Source organism: Callithrix jacchus, chromosome 4, assembly GCF_049354715.1.
Source record: "Callithrix jacchus isolate 240 chromosome 4, calJac240_pri, whole genome shotgun sequence".
NCBI lineage: Eukaryota > Metazoa > Chordata > Mammalia > Primates > Cebidae > Callithrix > Callithrix jacchus.
Genome location: NC_133505.1, coordinates 127,876,888 through 127,898,898, shown reverse-complemented (window position 1 = coordinate 127,898,898; position 22,011 = coordinate 127,876,888). Strand labels below are relative to the sequence as shown.

Here is a 22,011-nt window from a genome sequence, read left to right as displayed (position 1 = left end):
CGTCATTGACAAGCTGTACAAAAATATTAAAAATTTTCACAGAAAAAATATTGTCTTTAATTAGGTGTCTAGTAGTGTCTCTCTTTAAATAGGTCCTATCATGAGTAGCTTGGATGACTACCACTTAATATGCTAGAGAATTATTAAGTCAATTTCATTCCAGTTGCTCTAAATTGAGGAAAACATGAAACTGAGCCACAGCTACATCAAAGTCTTCCAAGGCAATGGCCAATTTAGATTTTGAGACTTTGGTGAGAATGAAAGCCTTAAGTCCCATGTTAACAAATCTCAGTATTTTACCCTTACCCTCTAGAGTTCTTTGAGTTAGCCTCAATTGCAGCCATTTTCTGACAATTTGAGCTGAAGGTTAATTCTTTTTTTTTACTATTATTTTTAAGACAGGGTTTCACCATGTTGGTCAGGCTGGTCTTGAACTCCCGACCTCAGGTGATCCGCCCGCCTTGGCCTCCAAAGTGCTTGGATTACAGGCGTGAGCCACCACACATGGCCTGAGCTGAAGGTTAATTCTTGTAGGGAAGGGTTTCTAAATTACTTAACTGTGTTTAGGGTTAATAAATATTTCTGAAAATCTGAAATGTGTAACTCTGAGTTTTTCTTTCTTTCTTTCTTTTTCTTTCTTTCTTTCTTTCTTTCTTTCTTTCTTCTTTCTTTTTCTTTCTTTTTTTTTTTTAAGACGGGGTTTCATCATATTGGTCAGGCTGGTCTTGAACTCCCGACCTCAGGTGATCTGCCCGCCTCAGCCTCCCAGAGTGCTGGGATTACAGGCATGAGCCACCACGCCGGCAACTCTGAGTTTTTCAAAGCAGAAACCAGTGTCACACTTCTAATTTTTTACTGTTAAAATGAAATACCCAAGCTTTGCACAGTGGCATGATCATAGTCAATGAGGTTTATTCAGGGCGCGAGTATTGCTAATTGAAAACCTTTCCCAATACTTCACCACGAAGACTAGAACTATAGTTGGCATTGACAATTTTTTGAGTCTCTGCAAGGCTGAATAAAAAAATAAATGAAAAATAAAAATAGCCAGGTGTGGTGGCTCACACCTATAATCCCAGCACGTTGGGAAGCTGAGGTGGGTGGATCACCTGAGGTCGGGAATTCAAGACCAGCCTGACCAACATGGTGAAACCCTGTCTCTACTAAAAATACAAAAATTAGCCAGGGATGGTGGCACACACCTGTAATCCCAGCTACTCAGGAGGCTGAGGCAGAGAACTGCTTAAACCCGGGAGGCAGAGGTTGCAGTAAGCCAAGATTGTGCCACTGCACTCCAGCCTTGGTGGCAGAGTGAGGCTCCAACTCAAAAAACAAGTAAAAAGAAAATTGGCCCAATAGGATCACTCACACCTGTAATCCCAGCACATTGGAATGTCAAGGTGGGAGATCACTGAAGGCCAGAGTTGGAGACCAATCTGGGAAACCAAGAAATACTCAGTCTCTACAAAAAAGAAAATTAAAAACTAGCAGGACTTGGTGGCAGGCACCTTTAATCCCACCTACTCAGGAGGTTGACACGGGATGATTCCTTGAGCTTAGGTGTTCAAGGCTATAGTGACCCGTGATTGCACCTCAGCTGTGACTGCACACTAGCCTGAGTGACAATGAGAGACCTAGTCTCTAAATAAAAAAAACATTTTTAAACCATAAAACTTATGGTTTCTGTTAATGTAGCAACTAAAAACTATTTTACTGTCTCTACTAATTCTGTGAAACGGTTTTGTAAAGAGTAACTGACAAGAAACTACAACATGAAAGCCAGATCAGGCTTCATTTGGTTCCATATGCATAGGGACAGATGACAGATTGCATTCACTAAGACAGGCATAGGGTTTACCTTCTAAAGTGGGTGGCTCTTGAGACTGTTTTTATATTCAACAGGAAAATGTGTGGGCATTGAAATTACATTATATGTCATAGCCCAAATAAGCATATAGTCATTGCAAACAAACATCCGGAGACCAGAAGAAATAATATGAATTAAAATTTCAACACTTTTGAAGACCAGGAAACAAATGCAAAATTTCCCTCTTTAATGTTAAAAGAAATTAGCATTCTTCTCTACACGATAGTCTTCTTTTTTCTAGTCTTCATGAAGCAGTGTTTCTGTGGTGTTTCTTCCACATCTCCACTTCAGTTCTGAAAATTGCCAGCTGCAAATTCTGACATGCCAAGGGCTAAGCTATATTTGCCCAACAAAGAAAAGGTAAAAACAGATTCTTGGAGCCAGTAAAGATTATAAACATGTTTCTACACTGTTGGTGTGCTGTTTATAAAAAGAACTCTAAGACTTTAGTAAGTCCCCAAACTTAATTATTTTGCTCTCCCTCCAAGTACAAAGCACAGATGTTTTGGCATGTTGGAATCTGAAGTTTGGAATTTTTAGAAGAGGCCATGTGTGGGCAGGGAACTAGCACCCTAGGCAAATTGAGAGGTTCAGCCATTTTCATAAAATAAGTTAAAAAAAAAAAAAACAGCTCTTGGCCTGGAAGGTTTTTTTGGGGTTTTTGTTGTTTTTTGAGGCAGAGTCTCACTCTGTCACCCAGGCTGGAGTTTAGTGGTGGGTTCTCAGCTCACTGCAACCTCTGCTTCCAAAGTTTAAGTGATTCTCCTTTCTCAGCTTCCCAAGTAGCTGGGCTTACAGGCCTGTGCCACCATGCCAGGCTAATTTTTGTATTTTTAGTAGAGCTGGGGTTTTGTCATGTTGGCCAGGCTGGTCTCGAACTCTGGACCTCATTATCCACCCGCCTCACCTCCTAAAGTACTGGAATTAAAGGCATGAATTACTGCATCCGGCTCAAATTTTTTAAACTTAAAATTTTATGCCAAAACTACATGTCAAATAAATATTCTTAGAACAAAACTGCATACCTTTGTAATAATTTTCTATTTTTATTTTTTAAAGATGGGGGTTTCACCATGTTGGCCAGGATGGTCTCAATCTCCTGACCTTGTGAACTTCCCACCTCAGCCTCCCAAAATGCTGGCATTACAGACATGAGCCACCACGCCTGGCCTTTCTAATAATTTTTAAACACAGTTCAATGTAATTTTTGGTAGGTAAAACCAGGCAGGCAGCCAATTAAGATAAAATGAAAAATGGGCAATTTCTTTTAAAATTGGAAGGATTCATGTTGTAAGGTTTATAGAAGCAAAAGCTGTGGTCATTCTATGAATCCCTACTGCTTAACAAAGTGCCTGATACCAAGTTAATGTCTGAAATTTTTAAGAGTGATTTTCACTGAGAATTAGGACTTTTCTGGTGTGTATGTTGAGGTATGGAAAGAGGTGAGAGGTGGCCGGGCACCTAACTCTGCATTTTAGACTGTAGTTCCCTAAGCTGTGTACATATATAATATGTACTCTCTCTCTCTCTCTCTCTCTGTGTGTGTGTGTGTGTGTGTGTATATATATATATATATATATATATATATATATATATATATATATACATGATGTACAGAAAATATTTTTAAGTGGTAAAAAGTCTTTTTTTTTTTTTTTTTCTCCATTGGTTCTCCTCTTAGTTACACTTTTTGGAGAGCAGATCGATTTAACATGCTTTTTTTTTTTTTAATTGCATTTTAGGTTTTGGGGTACATGTGAAGGACATGTAAAATTGTTGCATAGGTACACATGGGGCAGTGTGATTTGCTGCCTTCCTCCCCTTCACCTATATCTGGCATTTCTCCCCATGCTATCTCTCCCCAACTCCCCACCCCCCTTTAAAAGTCTTTAAAGTCTTTCAAGACTTTAAAGTGGTAACAAGTCTTAAAGTTGGAAAATGTTTAGGATGACCTATATAACTATTTCTGAAAGATGAACTTGCTTTCCCCCCTCCATACACAGGCATCAGAAATGTATACTTTCCCCTTACTGCTTCATCACTGCCTGATCATTTGTCCATCCACACCTTACCATATATGAATACACATACAACCAAATCATGTCTATTCCCCATACTGAATGCAAACATGCACACACGCATTGTGGGAGGCAAGTGCAGAGAAATTTGCCTCTTCTGTGTAATTCTCAACCACTCAAATAGTACTTGAAGACTTTAGACGAATGACACAACCTTTTTTCATCCAAAAATAATAAACTGAACAATAAATTAGAAGTAGATTACTTCTAACTGGACAATAAATTAGAAGTAGATTACTTCTAAACTACTGATATTTTTATGTTCCAGTAACTCACCAGTTTGTTTTGTGGTAGGTAACAAATGTTCATGTAAATAATTTTAATAAGTTATAGTAGAAAACGTCCTTGAAGTGTGACTTGTGTTAATATTTTATATTTAAAACTACAACATCGTCAGTTGCCCAGAATTGTTCTACTCTTCGGTTGATTTTTCTGAGGTATTATGAATTTTTAAAGTCTTGTTTTCTATATTTTTACGATATTGTATACTGAAATAAGATGAATTTCATTTTTTTGCTGCTGCATGTATATGCTCAAACTCACCCCTTACTGTTTTTCCAGGAGGCTTTCCAGCTTTAAAATTTCATCCTCATTAAGATTTTGTGCTTGCGCCACATCTACTAAATTACTCAATATTACCCCCCGCTTTTTTTTTTGAGACAGAGTTCACTCTTGCTACACAGGCTGGAGTGCAATGGTATGATCTTGGCTCACAGCAACATCTGCCTCCCGGGTTCAAGCGATTCTCCTGCCTCAGCCTCCTGAGTTGCTGGGATTATAGGCATGTACCACCATGCCAGGCTAATTTTGTATTTTTCATAGACAGGTTTTCTCCATGTTGGTCAGGCTGGTCTCAAACTCCTGACTTCAGGTGATCTGCCTGCCTCAGCCTCCCAAAGTGATTACAGTTTTAATATTTCCTTATTTGAAACTCTATCACACACCCCATTAAAGATATATTTCAAATTCAATACTTTATCTTTCAGTTCAATAAAAATTCAAAATGTTTACAATTAATGTTGCACTGAACAGAGCTAATCATAAATATTGTCCCTGAAAACATGGCTCTTATTTGCTCAAGTTCTGATAACAAATAGAAATGTGCTTAAATAATCTCAACTAGATGCCATCAATGAGTTTTAAAAATAGGCCCGGTGTGGTGGCCCACAACACAAAAATCCATGAGAAAGGTTCAAATGCCTGTAATCCCCAGCACTTTGGGAGGCCAAAGTTGAGATCATGAGGTCAGGAGTTCAAGATTAGCCTGGCCAACTTGGTGAAACGCTGTCTCTACTAAAAATATAAAAATTACTCAGTCACGGTGGCAGGCACCTGCAATCCCAGCTACTCAGGAGGCTCAGGCAGGAGAATTGCTTGAACCCAGAAGGTGGAGGTTGCTGTCAGTGGAGATCACACCGCTGCACTCCAGCCTGGATTACAGAGCAAGACTCCATCTTGGAAAAAGGAAGGAAGGGAGGAAGGGAAGGAGGGAGGGAGGGAGGAAAGAAGAAAGGAAGAAAGGAGGGAAGGACAAAAACCAAAAATCACACAGGATAGAGGCTATCTTTATACTAAATTAAAACTTTATTGAATAAAGAACACTCTCCAGAACACACAATTTGATGATGGTCTAGGTCTACATTACATGCAATGAAGCTGAACATGACAGTAGTTTAACATGGAATGTCAAACAAATTAGTATAGTATTTTTCATTGTACAAAACTGTTTATGTAGCTGACATGCAAGATGAAAAGTGTCATACTCAGCATTTTCACTAATCATCTCTGATGAATTTTAAAAAAGGCATTTGGAGAAACTGGTAGACGTCTTCAGCATACAGTTCAAATAAATTAGTTATATGCGTACTACTGAATCCTCTTTAAACCTCTCTTGCATTCCCAGTAAAATCTTAGTGCAAATATCAAATTTGCTGGTCATGCCAAAAGACTGTCAAACTCATAATAGAATATAAGTTCTGAATTACTGTGTATTAAGAAGGGCAAACCCAAGAATACCAGTTACTGCAAAATTCATTTAGGCATACTTAATAGTCCACTCTAAGCATTTTTTCTAAGTCTCTCACATTAATGATTAAAGCCTGTTTACAGTACTAAAATTCTATCATTCAAGCATCAATGATTACATTTCAGAAAAAGAAAATCATTCATTTCAGTAATAGCATTATTGCTATATCCTAAAAAAAAAAAAAAAAAAAGAGAGAGAAAGAATCATAATTAACAAAACGAGTATCCATAATAGGATACATGGGGAAAAACGTTTTAGGGAAAAAAAAGTGTGCTTTACTTGCCACAGCAGGAATTATATAATGTAAACACCATATTGGCCCACACCACAAAAATCCATGAGAAAAGTTCAAATTTGAACACTGTATGTGCATTATTTTCAAATCTGTGTTTGTGAGTTTATACTGTATCTGCTTGTACCAATACATGACAACAAAACACACTCTTCCACACACATACACATACAAGTGATTACTAAACATTAAGCATGGCTTGATTCCCTGACTCTAGCTCAAAAAAGAAAAAAATGTTACATTACATCGCAACTGTCTTAAAAACGTTTACAGAAACCATTAAATGAATGTAAGTAGTAGTGGAGGAATGATGAAAAAGTGAGGGTAATGATATGGTGCAAGTGGATGGGAAAAGAATGTAGTAGGTATAATGCTGAAATTTGCAAATGCATGGCAAGTCTTATTCTGTGGGCCTTATCTGAATATGAAACTGATACCAAGAATAAAAAAAAACATAGTAGCACAAGTCCATTGACACCTGGAGGGTCAGGCCTAGAAAGCTTACCTTCAAAGTGCAAATTTTAACAATGGAATGTTTTAGCAGGGACTTAAGGACAATCCTCTGTCTTTTCCTTGTTGAAAAGACCAAAGATGTTCAGGAAGTATTTATTCCTGGGTAAAATTATTTCAGTTTCTCGGTAAAACAAAAATATTTAGTCACAATTACCACCCACTCATTCACATACACAGAACCATTCTTAGGGGTGTTTGCGGGGAGAAAAAGCCCTTATCTATGTAACACCTAATGGAACTCTTATTTATAATCTAAGTTCTTTGAATCCACTACTTTAAATAGCAACATGCACCTCTCTTATCCCCTCCCTCTCCACCCATCTACCCCAAACACCCCCAATGAACCTAGGTATTCTAATGTCTTTGTGTTTTCTCAGCCTCATGAGTAAGGCTGTTGAGTACCACCTCCACTGGATCAAAATTAACACCTGGTGCACTTTCTACAGCACCTTTTTTCTTCTCCACAGTTGAGTGGAATCTTGATGCTTTCAAGCCTGTATCTAGATCTCCAGGTCATCAGGCCGAGGTCTGCTGCTGGCACGACTGCTGGCTCTGCTTGAAGGTCGCTGGTCCACAATGGCTAGTGGCTGTAGTTCGTGTCCAGCAGCTAGTTTTTTAGAATTCTGGTTATCATCGGGGAAATCAAAAGGCTGTGCATGGGAGTTAGAGATGGTGCTTCCCGCTTGCCCCATTCTATTTTGTTCTGCACTGTAATTAGCCCAGTTTTGCTCGCTTGCTTGCTTGTTGTAATTGCGGCAAGAAGAATTGTTTCTGTCGCCAGTAACCAGCTTGTACCCAGGAGGAGACATGGGTGAGAGGGGAGCGGTTGGTGAGGAGCAGCCATTGAAATATGCGTATTTTGGAGACCCACAGTCTTTGGAGGGGCTCAGCGGGCCAGTGGTGGCATGGTAAGGGTCACTCTTTCCCTTAACTCGATCCTTAACGCCCTTGAAGAAAACATAGAAGAGTTCAATGATATTTAAGGCAAGCGACACCAAGGACACCACCAGCATGAAGATGATGAAGATGGTTTTCTCTGTGGGGCGAGAGAGGAAGCAGTCCACCTGATGTGGGCAGGGATCTCTTTTGCAAGTGTAAACAGCACTCAAGCTGAACCCATAGATGTACCACTGGATCAGCAGGAAGGCCACCTCGAAGACAGACTTGAAGAGGATACTGATGATGTAGGTTCGCAGCAACCCTCCTCGCATCTTCACCTTGCCATGCTCTTCAATACCATACTTGAACTTCTTGATCTCAATCTGCTTCAAGTGCATCTCCACATTGACACCATCAGTTTGGGCAACCTTGAGTTCCTCCTCTTTCTTGTTCAGTTTCTCTTCCTTTCGCATCACATAGAAGACATGAGCCAGGTACAAGAGTGTGGGTACAGACACGAATATGATCTGCAGGACCCAGAAGCGCACATGAGAGATTGGGAAAGACTTATCATAGCAGACGTTTTCACAACCAGGTTGTTGAGTGTTACAACGAAATGCCGACTGCTCATCTCCCCAGGCTGACTCAACCGCTGTCCCCAGTAGCAGGATTCGGAAAATGAAAAGTACTGATAGCCACACCTTCCCTCCAGCGGTGGAGTAGGCTTGGACCTTGTCAAGGAGTTTGCCTAAGGCACTCCAGTCACCCATGTTGCCTGGGCACCACCTGAAAAGAAACAAAAAGACAATTAAACGATCACAGATTTGCAGATAGTTAAAATACTACAAAAGATTTCATATATTTCCAACATTCTTTCACAAAAAACCAAGTGCAAACTCTTCCTGTCCCATTTTCCTCAAATGGAAAGTTCTAACACGTGTTTTGTTTTTGAGCTAAAGTAAGTCTTAGAAGGAAGAGAGAGTCGCTTGCTGCCTTGCCATGTGACTTGAGAAGCCATCTGCACTAAGCCTCTGCTTATTTTATTTGTCTGATAAATAGGACAGTTCTTGCCTGGTAGGTCTGTGTTTGCATAGGTACCTAAGCAAAATGTCGATGTGTATTATTCAAAGCATAGCCATCTAAGAATCCAGGTAAGAACACCTATAAACCCCCACACATAACCTTTTTTTCAAAACTTTAATATAATTATATATCATTTTATTATTAATTTCTCCCTGAAAGATTTTTCAGTGGTATCTCAAGTGTAGCTTGTGATACTCTATGTTACTGTCATTTATGCATTTCTGTTTCTTTTTTTAGAGACAGGCTTTCACTATGTTGCCCAGGCTCCTGGTCTCAGGCAATCCTCCTGCCTCAGCCTCCCAAGTAATGAGTACTATTTTTATCTTAAGCAGTGACTTGTATATAGCTCAAAAGTCTGTCTTCTGTCCAGAGAAAAAGCAGGCTGTATGTAAATACACTATTTTGCTACAATGTATTATATTTAGTAACCTACTTTCAAAAACAAAGACTAAATACACATCACACTTTAAGTAAAAAAGCAAACAAAACCTACTTCAGCATTTTCTCCAGCCAGAAAGAATTGGTTTTCATCTTTTGATTGTTATATACTTTAAAGAAACTGACAAGAATCCCCAAAGTTGTCTAGTTCAATTATGCTTCTAATTGCCGATTATCTATTTAGCTGATAAAAATGGAGGTTATCAGGGTATAGGAAATATTTAGCTATATAGATAGAGCCAGGCGATTCGCAGCCCCCCGGCCAAGGCTTTTCAATGCCTGACATTGGTTTTACAAGTATAGTAAAGCTGTTTGGGCTTGGTAGCTCACGCCTGTAATCCCAGCACTTTGGGAGGCTGAGGTGGATGGATTACAAGGTCAGGTGTTCAAGACCAGTTGGCCAATATGGTGAAGCCCACCCTGGCCTGGCTCTACTAAAAATATAAAAATTGGCTAGGCGTGGTGGCGGGCACCTGTAGTCGCAGCTACTCAGGAGGCTAAGGCAAAAGAATCACTTAACCCTGGGAGGCAGAGGTTGTACTGAGCTGAGAGGTTGCACTCCAGCCTGGGAGACAGAGTGAGAATCCGTCTCCAAAAAAAAAAAAAGGATAGTAAAGCTGCACTAAAAGCTAGAAATGCTTCCATGCTTTTATATATATAATCTTAGCAAGGGCTGAAAGCTGGGAAGAAATGAGTAACATGACGTGGCAGGCATAGGGAATATAGGCTAATTTCAGCAGACAGTAGTAACTGGAGGGTTTAGAAAAGGATGAATTAGTCAAAGATTATTTAATAATTAAAAACAAGCAAAGCTAAGACTTTACTAATGAATTCTAAATAGTGTAACTGAAGGTAGGATTATTTAGGCTTCTTAAAAATATGTTCACTATTTGAATATAAAGGATTTTCTCATCTTATATTGAACTATGAGCTGTATTTTCCTAGGAAGAAGTAAATGAAATCCAGGGGCATCTTCTTCCCTAGGAAGCAACATTACATTTCTGTCAAATGACTGTGTCTGCCATAGAGAACAAGAAAAAATGGAATGGACACCTGACTTGGGATTTCCTGGACCGATCAAAGAGATGGTTGAGCCATAAAGCTTAAATTAGATGCCATGGGTATCTTTGATGACAGCCCAGGCGCTGGTGCCAAGGAATGCTGGAATAAGAGTGGAAGGTGGGTGGGAACGCCACAGAAATAACGCTCCCCCAGTGGTCATAAAAAAGGGAGCCTCCCTTCTACTTTTAAGAAGGATCACTTTAGATTCTGAAGTGACAAGTTAGAAAGTGAAATTGATGTATGTAAACAGCAGTCAAATAAGAACAAAGGCTTGAAAGGCTGACAAAGACAGTTAAATAGCCAAGGGAAGGCTTGAAGTAAGGGAGTAATTTAGTCTTGATGGTGAGTTTGATGGTGAGAATGTGAAAGAAAAAAAAAACCCTATAATTTAGCAGAAAATACTAGACTGGAAATGAAGAAGTACTGTCCATGAGGGTCAGACAAACAGAGTAAAATTTTTGAAGCTACAAATAGACAGTTTCTATGTGATGATGTGTAAAATTGGCCCTAATTCTGTTTGTAAAAATGACAATATTTTGTCATCTGCTTTTGCTCAGACATTTCAATTGTTGGGGAGAAAATAATAGAAACAATCAAGTATAAAAAAGATAAACTGTATACATCTCATCACATTTATGCAATGATAGAGCTGAAGACAAACCTAGCATGTTAAAAAACAGCAGGCACAACAGAAATTACTTTAGCGCTTCATCATTACTCAAAGTAATATATGATTGTGTAGATGCTTATAGTAATTCATCACTGTTTATTTACATTTTATAAGAAATGACGTCTTGCATAATACATAATTTTAATATAATTTTGAGATTCTACAAAAAATACTCCACAGTTCCATAGTATGTGAACTAGGTCATCAGGCAGCTCTCTAGGTAGTATGGGTAGTAGTTTTTTTTTAATACACTAGCAACTTAATTGCAAAGTTGTCTTTTCTTCAAGCACTCATGCAGTTTCATTTGCATTAATGAGTTATACTCTTTCATCTTAATAAGATACGAATTATCCAATTGGAGACTATCCTGTAACATGTAGGTATCTGTTGATTGCCACCTATAGGAACATCAAATAACGTTTAATGTGACAGCTGCCCAAAAAGAAGTCACAAAATTTGTTTCCTTTTTTTGGTAGTTGCTCACTTTGCCATGAATCAAGTTTTGGTGACTGGTTGTTCCTCCCTGCTGCACCCCTCCCAACCTGGCTTATAATATCTTCATTTTTTCAGGTCATGTAGGATAAATTAATATCCTTTATAATAAAAGGGCATAATTATGTTTACAGAATCCCTGGCATTGATCTAGACTATACACTGCATTTTTATTCAGCCAGAGACAGGCATATTTCTTATTCAACACATGAGAAGACCAAGGCAGTCGGACATATCACATATATTCAGGCCTTCACCTCTAGGATTCTGAGTTGGTGCTTTATATGTAGGCCAAGGTCTAGAGAGGAGTTGCGCAAAGTTCTCATGAAGAGCAGAGTCCTAGCGGCTGGACCATGCTTCCTGCCGTCTCTGCACTGTGTTAGATTACATTTCCATTGCTCTTCATAGCCCGGTAGACTGGATACCCAAAGCTACAGACACTAAGTGCGACCAGCCTGAGGCCCCTCTAGTCCCTTTCCTGAGCTGCATCAGTCAGTCACTTGGCAGCATTTGTTAAAAACATACACCCCTGGGCCAGGCACGGTGGCTCACGCCTGTAATCCCAGCACTTTGGGAGGCCAAGGCGGGTGGATCATGAGGTCAAGAGATTGAGACCATCCTGGCCAACATGGTGAAACCCCATCTCTACCAAAAAAAATACAAAGAAAAATTAGCTGGGAGTGGTAGCACATAGTCTCAGCTACTTGGGAGGCTGAGGCAGGAGAATTGCTTGAACCTGGGAGGCGGAGGTTGCAGTGAGCTAAGATTGCGCCATCGCACTCCAGCCTGGCGACAGAGAGAGACTCCGTCTTAAAAAAAAGAGAGAGAAAAAACATACACCCCTGGTCTTCAGCAGTCTGGATGAATCTGAATTTCTAGAGGTGGGGCATAGGAGTAAGGTATTTTATTTGTTTGTTTGTTTTTTTGGTTACTTTGTAAATAAATGTCCCAGGTGATTCTGAAGGTTTTGGGCCAGGAGGCAAACACAGGTTTCTTGACATTTCTGCTGCTTTCTTGTTCAAAATATTTAGGAGTGGGAACACTGTCAGGAAAGTGGAATAGACAGAGTCTAAAAAATCCAAGAGGCTGAGTCTGTGGAGTAGCAGCTCTCTGGGCACCAGCACTGAGCCCATCCCTGGCTCCACGTTCCAGGTCACTCCTTTCATCTCCATCTGCACCTCCCTTAGAGCAGAAAGGCTTAAACTCTTTAATTCAAATGGAATCTCTTAAAAATAAAGCTTCAATTTAAAAATTACATTTGACTGTGCCTTTTGCCTTAAAAACAAATCACTGAGCCGAAGTCGCAGTCAAGTCTGTCCATGCCATTAATATTCTAATAGTTATTAGAATTACAAAGTATTTTACTTTCAACTTTATTTTTCTCCATAAGAGACAAATATAATGAGTTGAGAGTGGAGACTTAAATAAAGGTAAATAGGATTATTGAAAACTAAGGTGAAATTAGATATCCATCATCTTTTTATGACTGGGAGAACAAAGAAGGTGAAGGTTATTAATATCTGAAAGAATAAAATCAGGGTCTAAATATACAGAAGGAAATGTCTATATGGAATCTACTGATAAAATAATATAATGGATTTTTTGGGAGGAAAGGGAAATCGCGTGTGTGTTGTGCTAACACCAAGATATATTTACGCCCCAAAACTCAAATGCAAACTCTTCTAATGTTTTCTTTCACTTTACAATAACCTCTGCCCCTCCAGTAAATGCCATTGAGGGAACTCGGTTATCTATTCCTCTACACTTACAACAGCCACGTGTTCTTTGTGGTAATATTTTTTTCTTTTTTTGAGACAGTATTTCTGTCACCCAGGCTGGAATGCAGTGGCACGATCTCAGCTCACTGCAACCTCCGCCTCCTGGGTTCAAGTGATTCTCCTGCCTCAGCCTCCTGAGTAGCTGGGACTACTGGCACATGCTGTCACGCCTGGCTAACTTTTGTATTTTTAGTAGAGACAGGGTTTCACCATATTGGCCAGGCTGGTCTCGAACTCCTAACCTTGTGATCCGCCCACCTCAGCCTCCCAAAGTGCTGGGATTACAGGCATGAGCCACCGTGCCTTGCCTGGCTAGTAATATTCATATGTACAAATAATTAACATAACCTACATTTACTCCATCAGGAAGTACTATAGGCACTATCTTCAAAATATAACCAGGCAATGACCAATTCTTACCACCCTTAGCCTGATCTCAGCCACCATCAGTTTGCTAGGTTTCATGTCATTAGCCTGGTCACCCTTAGTAATCAGTCAATCTTGAGAAAACAAACCAACAATCAGCTAGGTCTGATGAGCTTTGCTCCATCCGCACAGCTCACATCCTCACTTGTTTCAGTTCTCACCTCATGAGCCAACTTTCCTGACCACCAAGTATGAAACAGCAGCATCCTTTCTCCAGTCCTGTCATTTCCTATTCTCTTTGCCCTGGTTTAAAACAATTATTTTAATGAACTTTATCTCTACTTGATACAGTAAATATTTACCTGGTTCTTGTGTACATCCTACCATGAGAAAGATTTATTATTTGCCTTCCTCAACAGGAATGTGAGCTATACAAGGGAGTTTGCTTTGTTCACTGCTATATCTCCAGTGCTTGAAAGAGTAAGAGATGCGCCCAGGCATGATGGTTCACACCTGTAATCTCAGCACTTTGGAAGGCAGAGGTAGTTGGATCACCTGAGGTCAGGAGTTTGTGATGAGCCTGGTCAGCGTAGAAAAATTCCATCTCTACTAAAAATACAAAAAAAAAAAAGTAGCCAGGCGTGGTGGTGGGTACCTGTAATTCCAGCTACTTGGGAAGCTGAGGCAGGAGAATCACTTGAATCTGGGAGGTGGAGGTTGCAGTGAGCCAAGATTGCACCACTGCACTCCAGCCTGGGCCAATGAGACTCCATTTAAAAAAAAAAAAAAACCATGCTGCATAGCTACCTGTCAATGAATTAAATGGGGCTCGTGCGCGCGTGCGCGCACACACACACACACACACACACACATACAGATACTGTGCAAAAACAACAACAAAACACCAGTTTCTTTGTTTGTTTTGGTCTCTTTGGGATTCTTTTAATTGTAGTTATATATCTCAAATTTCTAAAGTTTCAAATTAATTTAAAAGGGGACTTTACAGTAAAATAAAGTATTGTCATCTCATTCTCATACTGTTAAATTTTCAAGTGACAATTGCTGAAATAGAGAACTATTTGTTGAAACAACATGCTTCAAATGATTCCTGGCCAGGCAATAGAGCTGAATTAAGAAAAAAACCCCCGACTGCTAAATTTGACTGGCTTAAAAAAAAAAAAAAGAAAGAACAAGGAAAAAGGCTCTCTAACAAAGCGCTTCCTGAATTTGTTAGATGAGATCCAATGAGGGTTAGATCTTGCAGCACTACATCAGGTATCACTGTTAGGTTGTTGTAGGTTAAGATTTAAAACACAAAACAAACCAAAAAAAAAACCACAGCTGTGTGGTTGTCCCCCAGTTCTGTGGTATTCTAACTGATTGCACCACACAATTTTAATGTAGACAAGGACACCATTTCAAGAAGAAATAGCCTGTTCAAAGTCGTGTAGATTTGAAGAATGATAAATATCAGGGAAGGCCAGGGCTCTGAAGGGTAAGAACAGCGGCTCATGTTAACCCTGGTTAATATAACATCCTTGCAGTCTGAGTCTACGCAGACAGTAAAGTGACTAGATTCAAGTACCATGAAAAAGATGCCCAGTTCATCAGATAATACCGAACCTTTATTTCCTTATTTATACCTAGATGGCCTAACTGTAGTGTATCAAACTTACTGTATGTAAACATCTATTTAAAATGCTGTCTCATGGTTCTCTGATTATCCTGATTCCTTTATAAAGAATTGCACATTTGTGTAGGTGTATGATGTTGTGAACTGCTTATTTTGGGGGTATAGGTCAGGACAACAAAAAAACTCCAACAAGCCTTTCTTTCCCCGGCTCTTACCCCTCCTCATCACGTACACAACTTACATTAGCATCCACAAAAAGAGATGAGATGGGGATTGAGGTGTGAGGAACTCCATCCAAAAAGAGGATGGTGCATCCCATAAAAGACAATCCCCTCCCTTGTTCAACAGCTATTACTCCACTCTCCCCCTACACAAGTTTCTCAAGATCAATTTAAGACTGCTAGAGGAAAAACCCTAAGTCAGAAGCTGCAGGCTAAAAGCTGAGTTCTTCAATCCTGCTGTAACTTAATACATTTCTATCAGCCGTTGGTGTTTCCTCTGACCCAACTCTTACTTCCGCCTCCAAATTGACTATATTTTTTGAATAGCCTTGCTATTTTATAATCACATAAGACACCCTTAGGGTCCTCACAAGTGTACTGATTAAGACAGTCTATTTTTTTTTTCAATGATCATTGAATAAGTTAACTGATGCATGTGACGCCCTTAATAAGAGCTCAGTAAAGTTTGGCAATCTTTAAAAGACATTTAGATATAGCTCATTTGTTTTTAAATTTTTCATTTTTTTTCTTTAGCAAAACAGGAACTAAAAAAAAATTGATTAATATACATTTTCTTTTAAGAAAAAATTATTTTAAAGATGAAATCTTGCTATGTTGCCCAGGCTGGTTTTCAACTGATGGCCTCAAGCAATCCTCTCACCCCACCCTCTAAAAGGGCCAGGATTACAGGCAAGAGCCATCGTGCCCAGCTGATGACAAACATACATTTTTCTTAAAATACTCTTTTAAAAGCATAGGGAAACTGAAATGTGAAATTTACAAAATTGTATAAGCCACTGATACATTAAAAAACAAAAGAGCTAACCACAATTTAAATTTTGGTAAAAGACAATCTGTACACACATAGCTAAGTGGTGACTTTAAGATGGAGAATTTAGGCAGTTATGCTAAGAATTCAAAAAAATATATATTAATCTCTCATGAAAGAGATGCTCTGGGGATTTTTAAAATTTGAATTATTCATATTGAATATTACATTCATAATAAACACTAGATAATTACTTATTCTCCCCAGAGCTTAACTGAGGTGTGGGGATAAGCTTCCACATATCTCTTCAAATAACTGAGAATCTTGAAGATAAGTTAAAACAACCGGAAAGGTGGAGTAAAAGATACTAATCACTGGTGACTGTCCTAACATTCCCTTCCCTGCGGGCATCATATACAAAGGCTCAAACCAAGTTACACCCCTGGAATTAGAGAAAAGAAAAGAAAGAATGCACCCAGTGTTTTCCCTCCTTGATGCAGGAATTTGAACCATCTAAGTAACAAAGCAACCTTCAGTTATCTGCAAGCACAGCCTTTTATCTACCTCCTGGGGAGCATCTTTGGAACCACGTTTCCCAAGCAGGGTGGGAGCACTGTAGGTATCAGAATCCCCAAGGGTGAAGGAACTCAGTGGCTGGGGTGAGAGCCCTCAGAAGGCATTAGAAAAATGTGGAGCATGTTTAAACAGTGAAGAAAGTAGGAGCAAAGCACTAGCACTGCATTTTCCCAGCAGAGGACAGGTAACCAGTCTACGCTGACTTTGGGAAGTGCAAAGCACCCCCACACTGGGGGAACATTTGCTAATAATATAGAATCAACACATCGCCAGGACGGAATGTACTGCCTCTGCTTGGTATAATTTCCAGTCAATTCGGCCTACCTAGAAGTAATTACTCTTCTTCCAAAGGTGTTTTCTAACTGGCTTATTTACTGTGTGTGGGGGTCGGGGGGGGGCGGATAGTTAATGAAATCTTTGCATTACCAGACGCTTCAATTTCCAGCGACCCTGGCACAAAAGTAAACATTGGACTTCCTCACAGGGACTCTTTTCACCGAGGTCAAATGCGCCCGATTTTCGGAGGGCGAGATTCAGTATCCTTCTCGTCATTACTAACTGGGTCCGGGAAGCAAGAGAAATTAAACCCACCTCCAAATAAAGCCACGCTTCTTTCTACAACACCATGTACCTCTCCCCTTCCCACCCCCACTTTGTACCCGGAGAGAAAGAAAAGCACGCCTTTTAGGCGCAAGGAGAGCTTACTGATGAGCGTTATCAGAAACGCCCAGCCAAAGTCGCCCGGGTCAAGAAAGGGGCAGGGTGGGCGCTGCGCAGCTCCGAGCGGGAGGCGCGCGTCTAGGAAACGGGCTGACTCGTCCGGGATGCGTCATCAACTCCCCGAGGGTCTCTCCTCCCCGCCCTTTCCCCCGCGCCGCCCCGCCTCGTTCTAGGGAAGTTTCAGGAACTTCCAGGACCAGGAGAGTTGCAAGTGCCATTTAAGCACGATAATTCCCAAGGTATTCAGGTTTTACCAACGCGGAGATAGTGGGATTCAGCAAGTTTCAGAGAAAAAAAAAAAATGCCACTGGGGTGAGAGGGATGGGAAATTAGATTGACAACTTTAATTAAATCAACCATTTGCTCTTCTACCATTTGGCACCCAGCCCATCTCTCCTCCCATCCCTCCCACCCCGCGCCCCGGGTTCCTTCGCAGTGACGGAACTCGGACCTGCGCTCGGTTTGACTAGTGAGGATTGGAGGGAAACGTCCCCAAACCGCGCTGGTTCGGGCAGGAAGGCGCGGGAGGGAGCCCGGCAGACGCTAAGATGGCAGGAGGCGCCCCGCGCCCGTCCGGCCCACGGCCTCGGGCCTCCGCAAAGCTTTCATTTTTATTTGCTTTTCAGCATTCACGGGTGCAGACACTTCCACTGCAGGGTCACGTCAAGAATCTAAGCTAATTATTTTAGTCTGTAGATTTACACAGAACAAAAAATCTTTACCGGGCACAAAAAATGCATGGTTGCATTCTGCTGAACAAAATGTGTGTTAGCAATAAAAGTATTTTAAATACTGAATCCTTTAAAGCAACACATTCGCGTTATCTTTGCCCTAGGAGCTCCAACTCCAAAGAACTGCCCCGGAGTTCTGAACTGTGTTGCAGGTTCGGGTAGAGGGAAGGTGCGGGGCGGCGGGGCTGGGGGTGGGTAGATCCCTCTAAAGCGCCGTTTAAGAAAGTTTTTCCCCTGCTCTTTCTAGGAGCTCCCGTTTTAGGGGACGGTTTTGGAAAAGCACCCTGGCGTACACTCTTGTAAACGTCTGATCTCCTCTAATGCTCTGTAACTAACCACCACCCATTGAAGAGACTTCATCTCCTAAACTGCCAGCGTGGTCGAATAAAAGCAGTGTCTCCTGAGGGTCTCGAAACTTTCCATAGCGGTGGCTAACACAAAGTAACAATTTACTATTGATTTTCAAAGGTAGTATTAATACTCTTGAATTTGATACCTTTTTGTTGAATGGAAAAATTATAGGAAGGAACCACGTGGAAGTCAAGTAACCACGATGTTTTAACAAAGCACTTTGTCACAAAAGAAGTTGGCTCTGCAAAGCTATAGAACCTCAATCAAGATTCCCATATGAAAAATGCACTTTATGAAGTGTAGAATACTATAGGAAGCACGCTAAGCAAATTTGCACTTGGGTTTTTGCGATGTAATCAGTCAAATCCCCCAACCCAGGCTTCTAACCGCTCCCCCCCACCCCAACAAATGATAGCACCTAGACTATTACTGATTATTAAAAAAATAAATTATTCTCTAAAACGAAGAACCAAACATCCAGTAAACTAGTCCTTTATTCTAATCTTAAAGGTTTGAACCTTTTACCTGTTGCAATATTAATAGAAACTTTTGTAACAGTCAAAATATACATTCCGTCCAACAAATTTTAACTTTAAAACTATAGAAACACCTTCAAATTCATCAGTCCATTTACAGTATCATAATTCAAAGCTACATTTAATACATTTTAAAACTTTAGAAAAGTTTTACTTGTAGAAAAAGAAACTACTAGGTAAAGTGTTCTCATTTTTTAAAAAACTTACTCTTTTGCTTAAAAGAAGTGAAGTCACGCCAAGTGATTGAACTCCTTGGAGGATGAAGTAAAAGGAAAAGGCCAGTTCAGGCACTGAGACCTGTCTATTTAAAGTTTAAAACTCTGCTGCTGTTTGGTACTTTCCTCACGCCTTCCCCCTAATGAAAGAAAAGTGCTGATACCTCGTAAAAGCTTTTTTGTAACTTGGAGCACAGAGCTTTTAAAAGTTTCAAGCCACTGACTCAACTGGGAGGAGGGGCTAGAAGAAAGGGGAGGGCAAAGGGAAAGGCGGGGAGGAGGTGGGGAGGAGGCTGGTGAACGTGAAAGGGTGGGGGGAGAAGAGGCAAAGAGCAGGAGCGGGATCAGGATAAAGTCGTAGTTTAAATTTGCTGATGAGAAAAAGTAAAATAGCATTAGGGACATGAATACCTCCACTTGGAGTTGCTCCTCACACATAAGAATCATTGATTATTGTGCTGGCTTCACCAAAAGACCAGGGATGATGGGGGGAAATAGTGTATATTTTTATTATAACATTGTCTAAAATTTTTAAAGTGGTTTACAATATAAATAAAAATAGCAGGGAAGCATATAACCAGTTCCAGCTTGTTTCACACTGACCAAGCTACAGGTAGGTGTGAGTGACCTGTTTGATAATCTAATTCCCTTTCTTTAAATTTAAATAAGGGCAATTAACAAAGGAAATGGTGGGGAAGGGAGAGAGACATTTCAAAAATCGAGGTAGATGAAGAAAAGTCCATACCCAATCCATCTTTCCTCCCCTTCATTGCTTTGAACTTTTACCCTTTCATTCAGTTTAGCAAAAGGCTGTGTGTGAGTATGTGTGTGTGTGTTTTACATACATAGCATGTTTTGTTTGCCTATGAAATCTCGATATCTGACTTCCAGAAAACTAAGATTTTATATTTCAGCCCTCTTTATTCCAAAATACTAAAACGCAAATCTGTAGTGAAATGTCAGGATTTTAAAAACACAGACTATGGTTGCCTTAAGTAGGTTCCCAAACTATTCCGCCCTCCTTAAGATCACTTCCCCTTCTCAAGCCCACTAGAGTTTTCTGCCCAGTGACAGCAGAGTGGGCAGATCATTTTTCTGTGCTTCCCTACCCCTTTCAATGCTCTCCCTCTTCAGGGCTCAGCTTTAGGGTTTATAATGACCTGAGTCATGTGGCCTCGTTCTTAAGGCAGGCAGCTGCTTTGAGGGCTTCCCAGATGCCATAGCAGAGTGTTGTGGTAGGACAATTCCTCATAAATCGGCTTCAGTGATGCTCCTGAGGTTGGGCAGGAAATCTCTTGGCCATATTCTCTGGATGGAAAGCAAACTCATCTGGCCTTCATATTCCTAACACTTTTCTCACTAGTGGAAATACCAGAAAAAAGAAGGATGGCAAATGTATTCTGGTAGACACCGTTCCCTAATTAAACTTTCACTGAAGTGACTAATACAACATCTTTTGAAATGTTGCAGTTTTAAGGAACAATTTTGCTTTCACTTGTTGGCTATCCTATTTCCAAGAGTATATTTTTCTTTAAGGAAGGGCAAAAACAATCTTCTGGAAGTAGAAATTATAATTTGGATTTTGAGTCTTCAGGTTCAGCAACCTATAAATATTGTTTTGGTCTTGTATTTATGAATCTATTGTTTTATCTTAACTAAAAATTATTTTATTGGACTTAGAACACATTCATGAAAATGATTTATTCTTTTTATCATAAAAATACATTTCTTCTTCATAAAAAACTCTATGCTTCATTTTATTTACATAAGTTTATTTTTATAAAATTATTTTTCAAGTACAATTATAAAAAAATTACCATGATGCTAATTCAGATTAAGTTTCGTGAAAGAAAAGTTGTCATTGACTATTTTATAATAGGGATTTTAGAGCAAAATAATATTGTGTTTATTTTTCTTATGTTTGGTTAGGTCTTATAGATGGATATTAAAGTTCAAGTATTCTGCTACCTTTTCTTTTTAAATTATTACCTATATGACCAACTGGAAATATAACTAAAGAACTTCTTTTTAGCAAGTTAAATTATTCATGGATATCACTTGAACCATTTTCTGAACCAAAGGGATTACTCATAGGATAAGCCAAGCCACTGATTAGTTACTTCTCTTAATATATGAACGTATTATGTCTTTTCTTTCTAAAATTATTTTTCTGTGATCACTCATACAAGATCTCAACATGATTTCATCAAAAATATAATTGATAAGACATTTTGTGGAACCTTCTCTTCTTTTGGGATAATGGCACTGAAATGCGATGCTATGAGTAATCACACATAAGGGAAACTAGGTTTTGTGAAAGATCCCATAGTTTTCTCTGCTTGACAACTAACGGGGTCTCTAAATGACAAGTAGCAACCCCTATTATTACTCATAATTTAGCAGTGTCGGTGAGTTATATTTTTGTCAATAATACAGTTGTACAAAAGTATCTCACTTACCTGACCTTGAAGCTTGTTGCCATTGGAATGTTTTGCAAAAATTGTGGAATAGTTTTTTTTTTAATGTGTTTTTCTCAGTCTCAGAAATGTCAATGCCATGTCTTTAATATAAACACTGACTTCCCAGAACTGTATCTTCTCTGATTGTCAGACCTTGTCTATGTAGAAGAAATGGATGCAGCCTAATTTGGTAGTCAGACAACACTGCTCGTTGAAGAAGTAGAAACAGTTAACTACAGTTTCTGTCTTCTGCAGG

General features: G+C 39.7%; 1 protein-coding gene and 1 non-coding gene across 2 annotated transcripts; one reads left to right on the top strand and one right to left on the bottom strand.

Annotated features, from left to right (window-relative positions):
• The first annotated feature begins 875 nt into the window (after nucleotides 1-875).
• Nucleotides 876-1,014, top strand: LOC118153217 (U4 spliceosomal RNA). Its single transcript, XR_004742477.1, has one exon. It is a non-coding gene; the product is annotated as a U4 spliceosomal RNA (small nuclear RNA).
• A 4,496-nt stretch (nucleotides 1,015-5,510) lies between these two features.
• Nucleotides 5,511-19,361, bottom strand: GJA1 (gap junction protein alpha 1). Its single transcript, XM_002746912.7, has 2 exons — nucleotides 19,289-19,361; nucleotides 5,511-8,441 (listed from the first exon to the last, which is right to left on the bottom strand). Exon 2 carries the CDS (start codon nucleotides 8,423-8,425, stop codon nucleotides 7,277-7,279), a length of 1,149 nt encoding a protein of 382 aa, XP_002746958.3. The 5' UTR covers nucleotides 8,426-8,441; nucleotides 19,289-19,361; the 3' UTR covers nucleotides 5,511-7,276.
• Between the last annotated feature and the right edge of the window lie 2,650 nt (nucleotides 19,362-22,011).

Coding starts and splice junctions, on each gene's coding strand:
- GJA1 (XM_002746912.7), bottom strand. CDS start 8,425: ATGGGTGACTGGAGTGCCTTAGGCAAACTCCTTGACAAGGTCCAAGCC.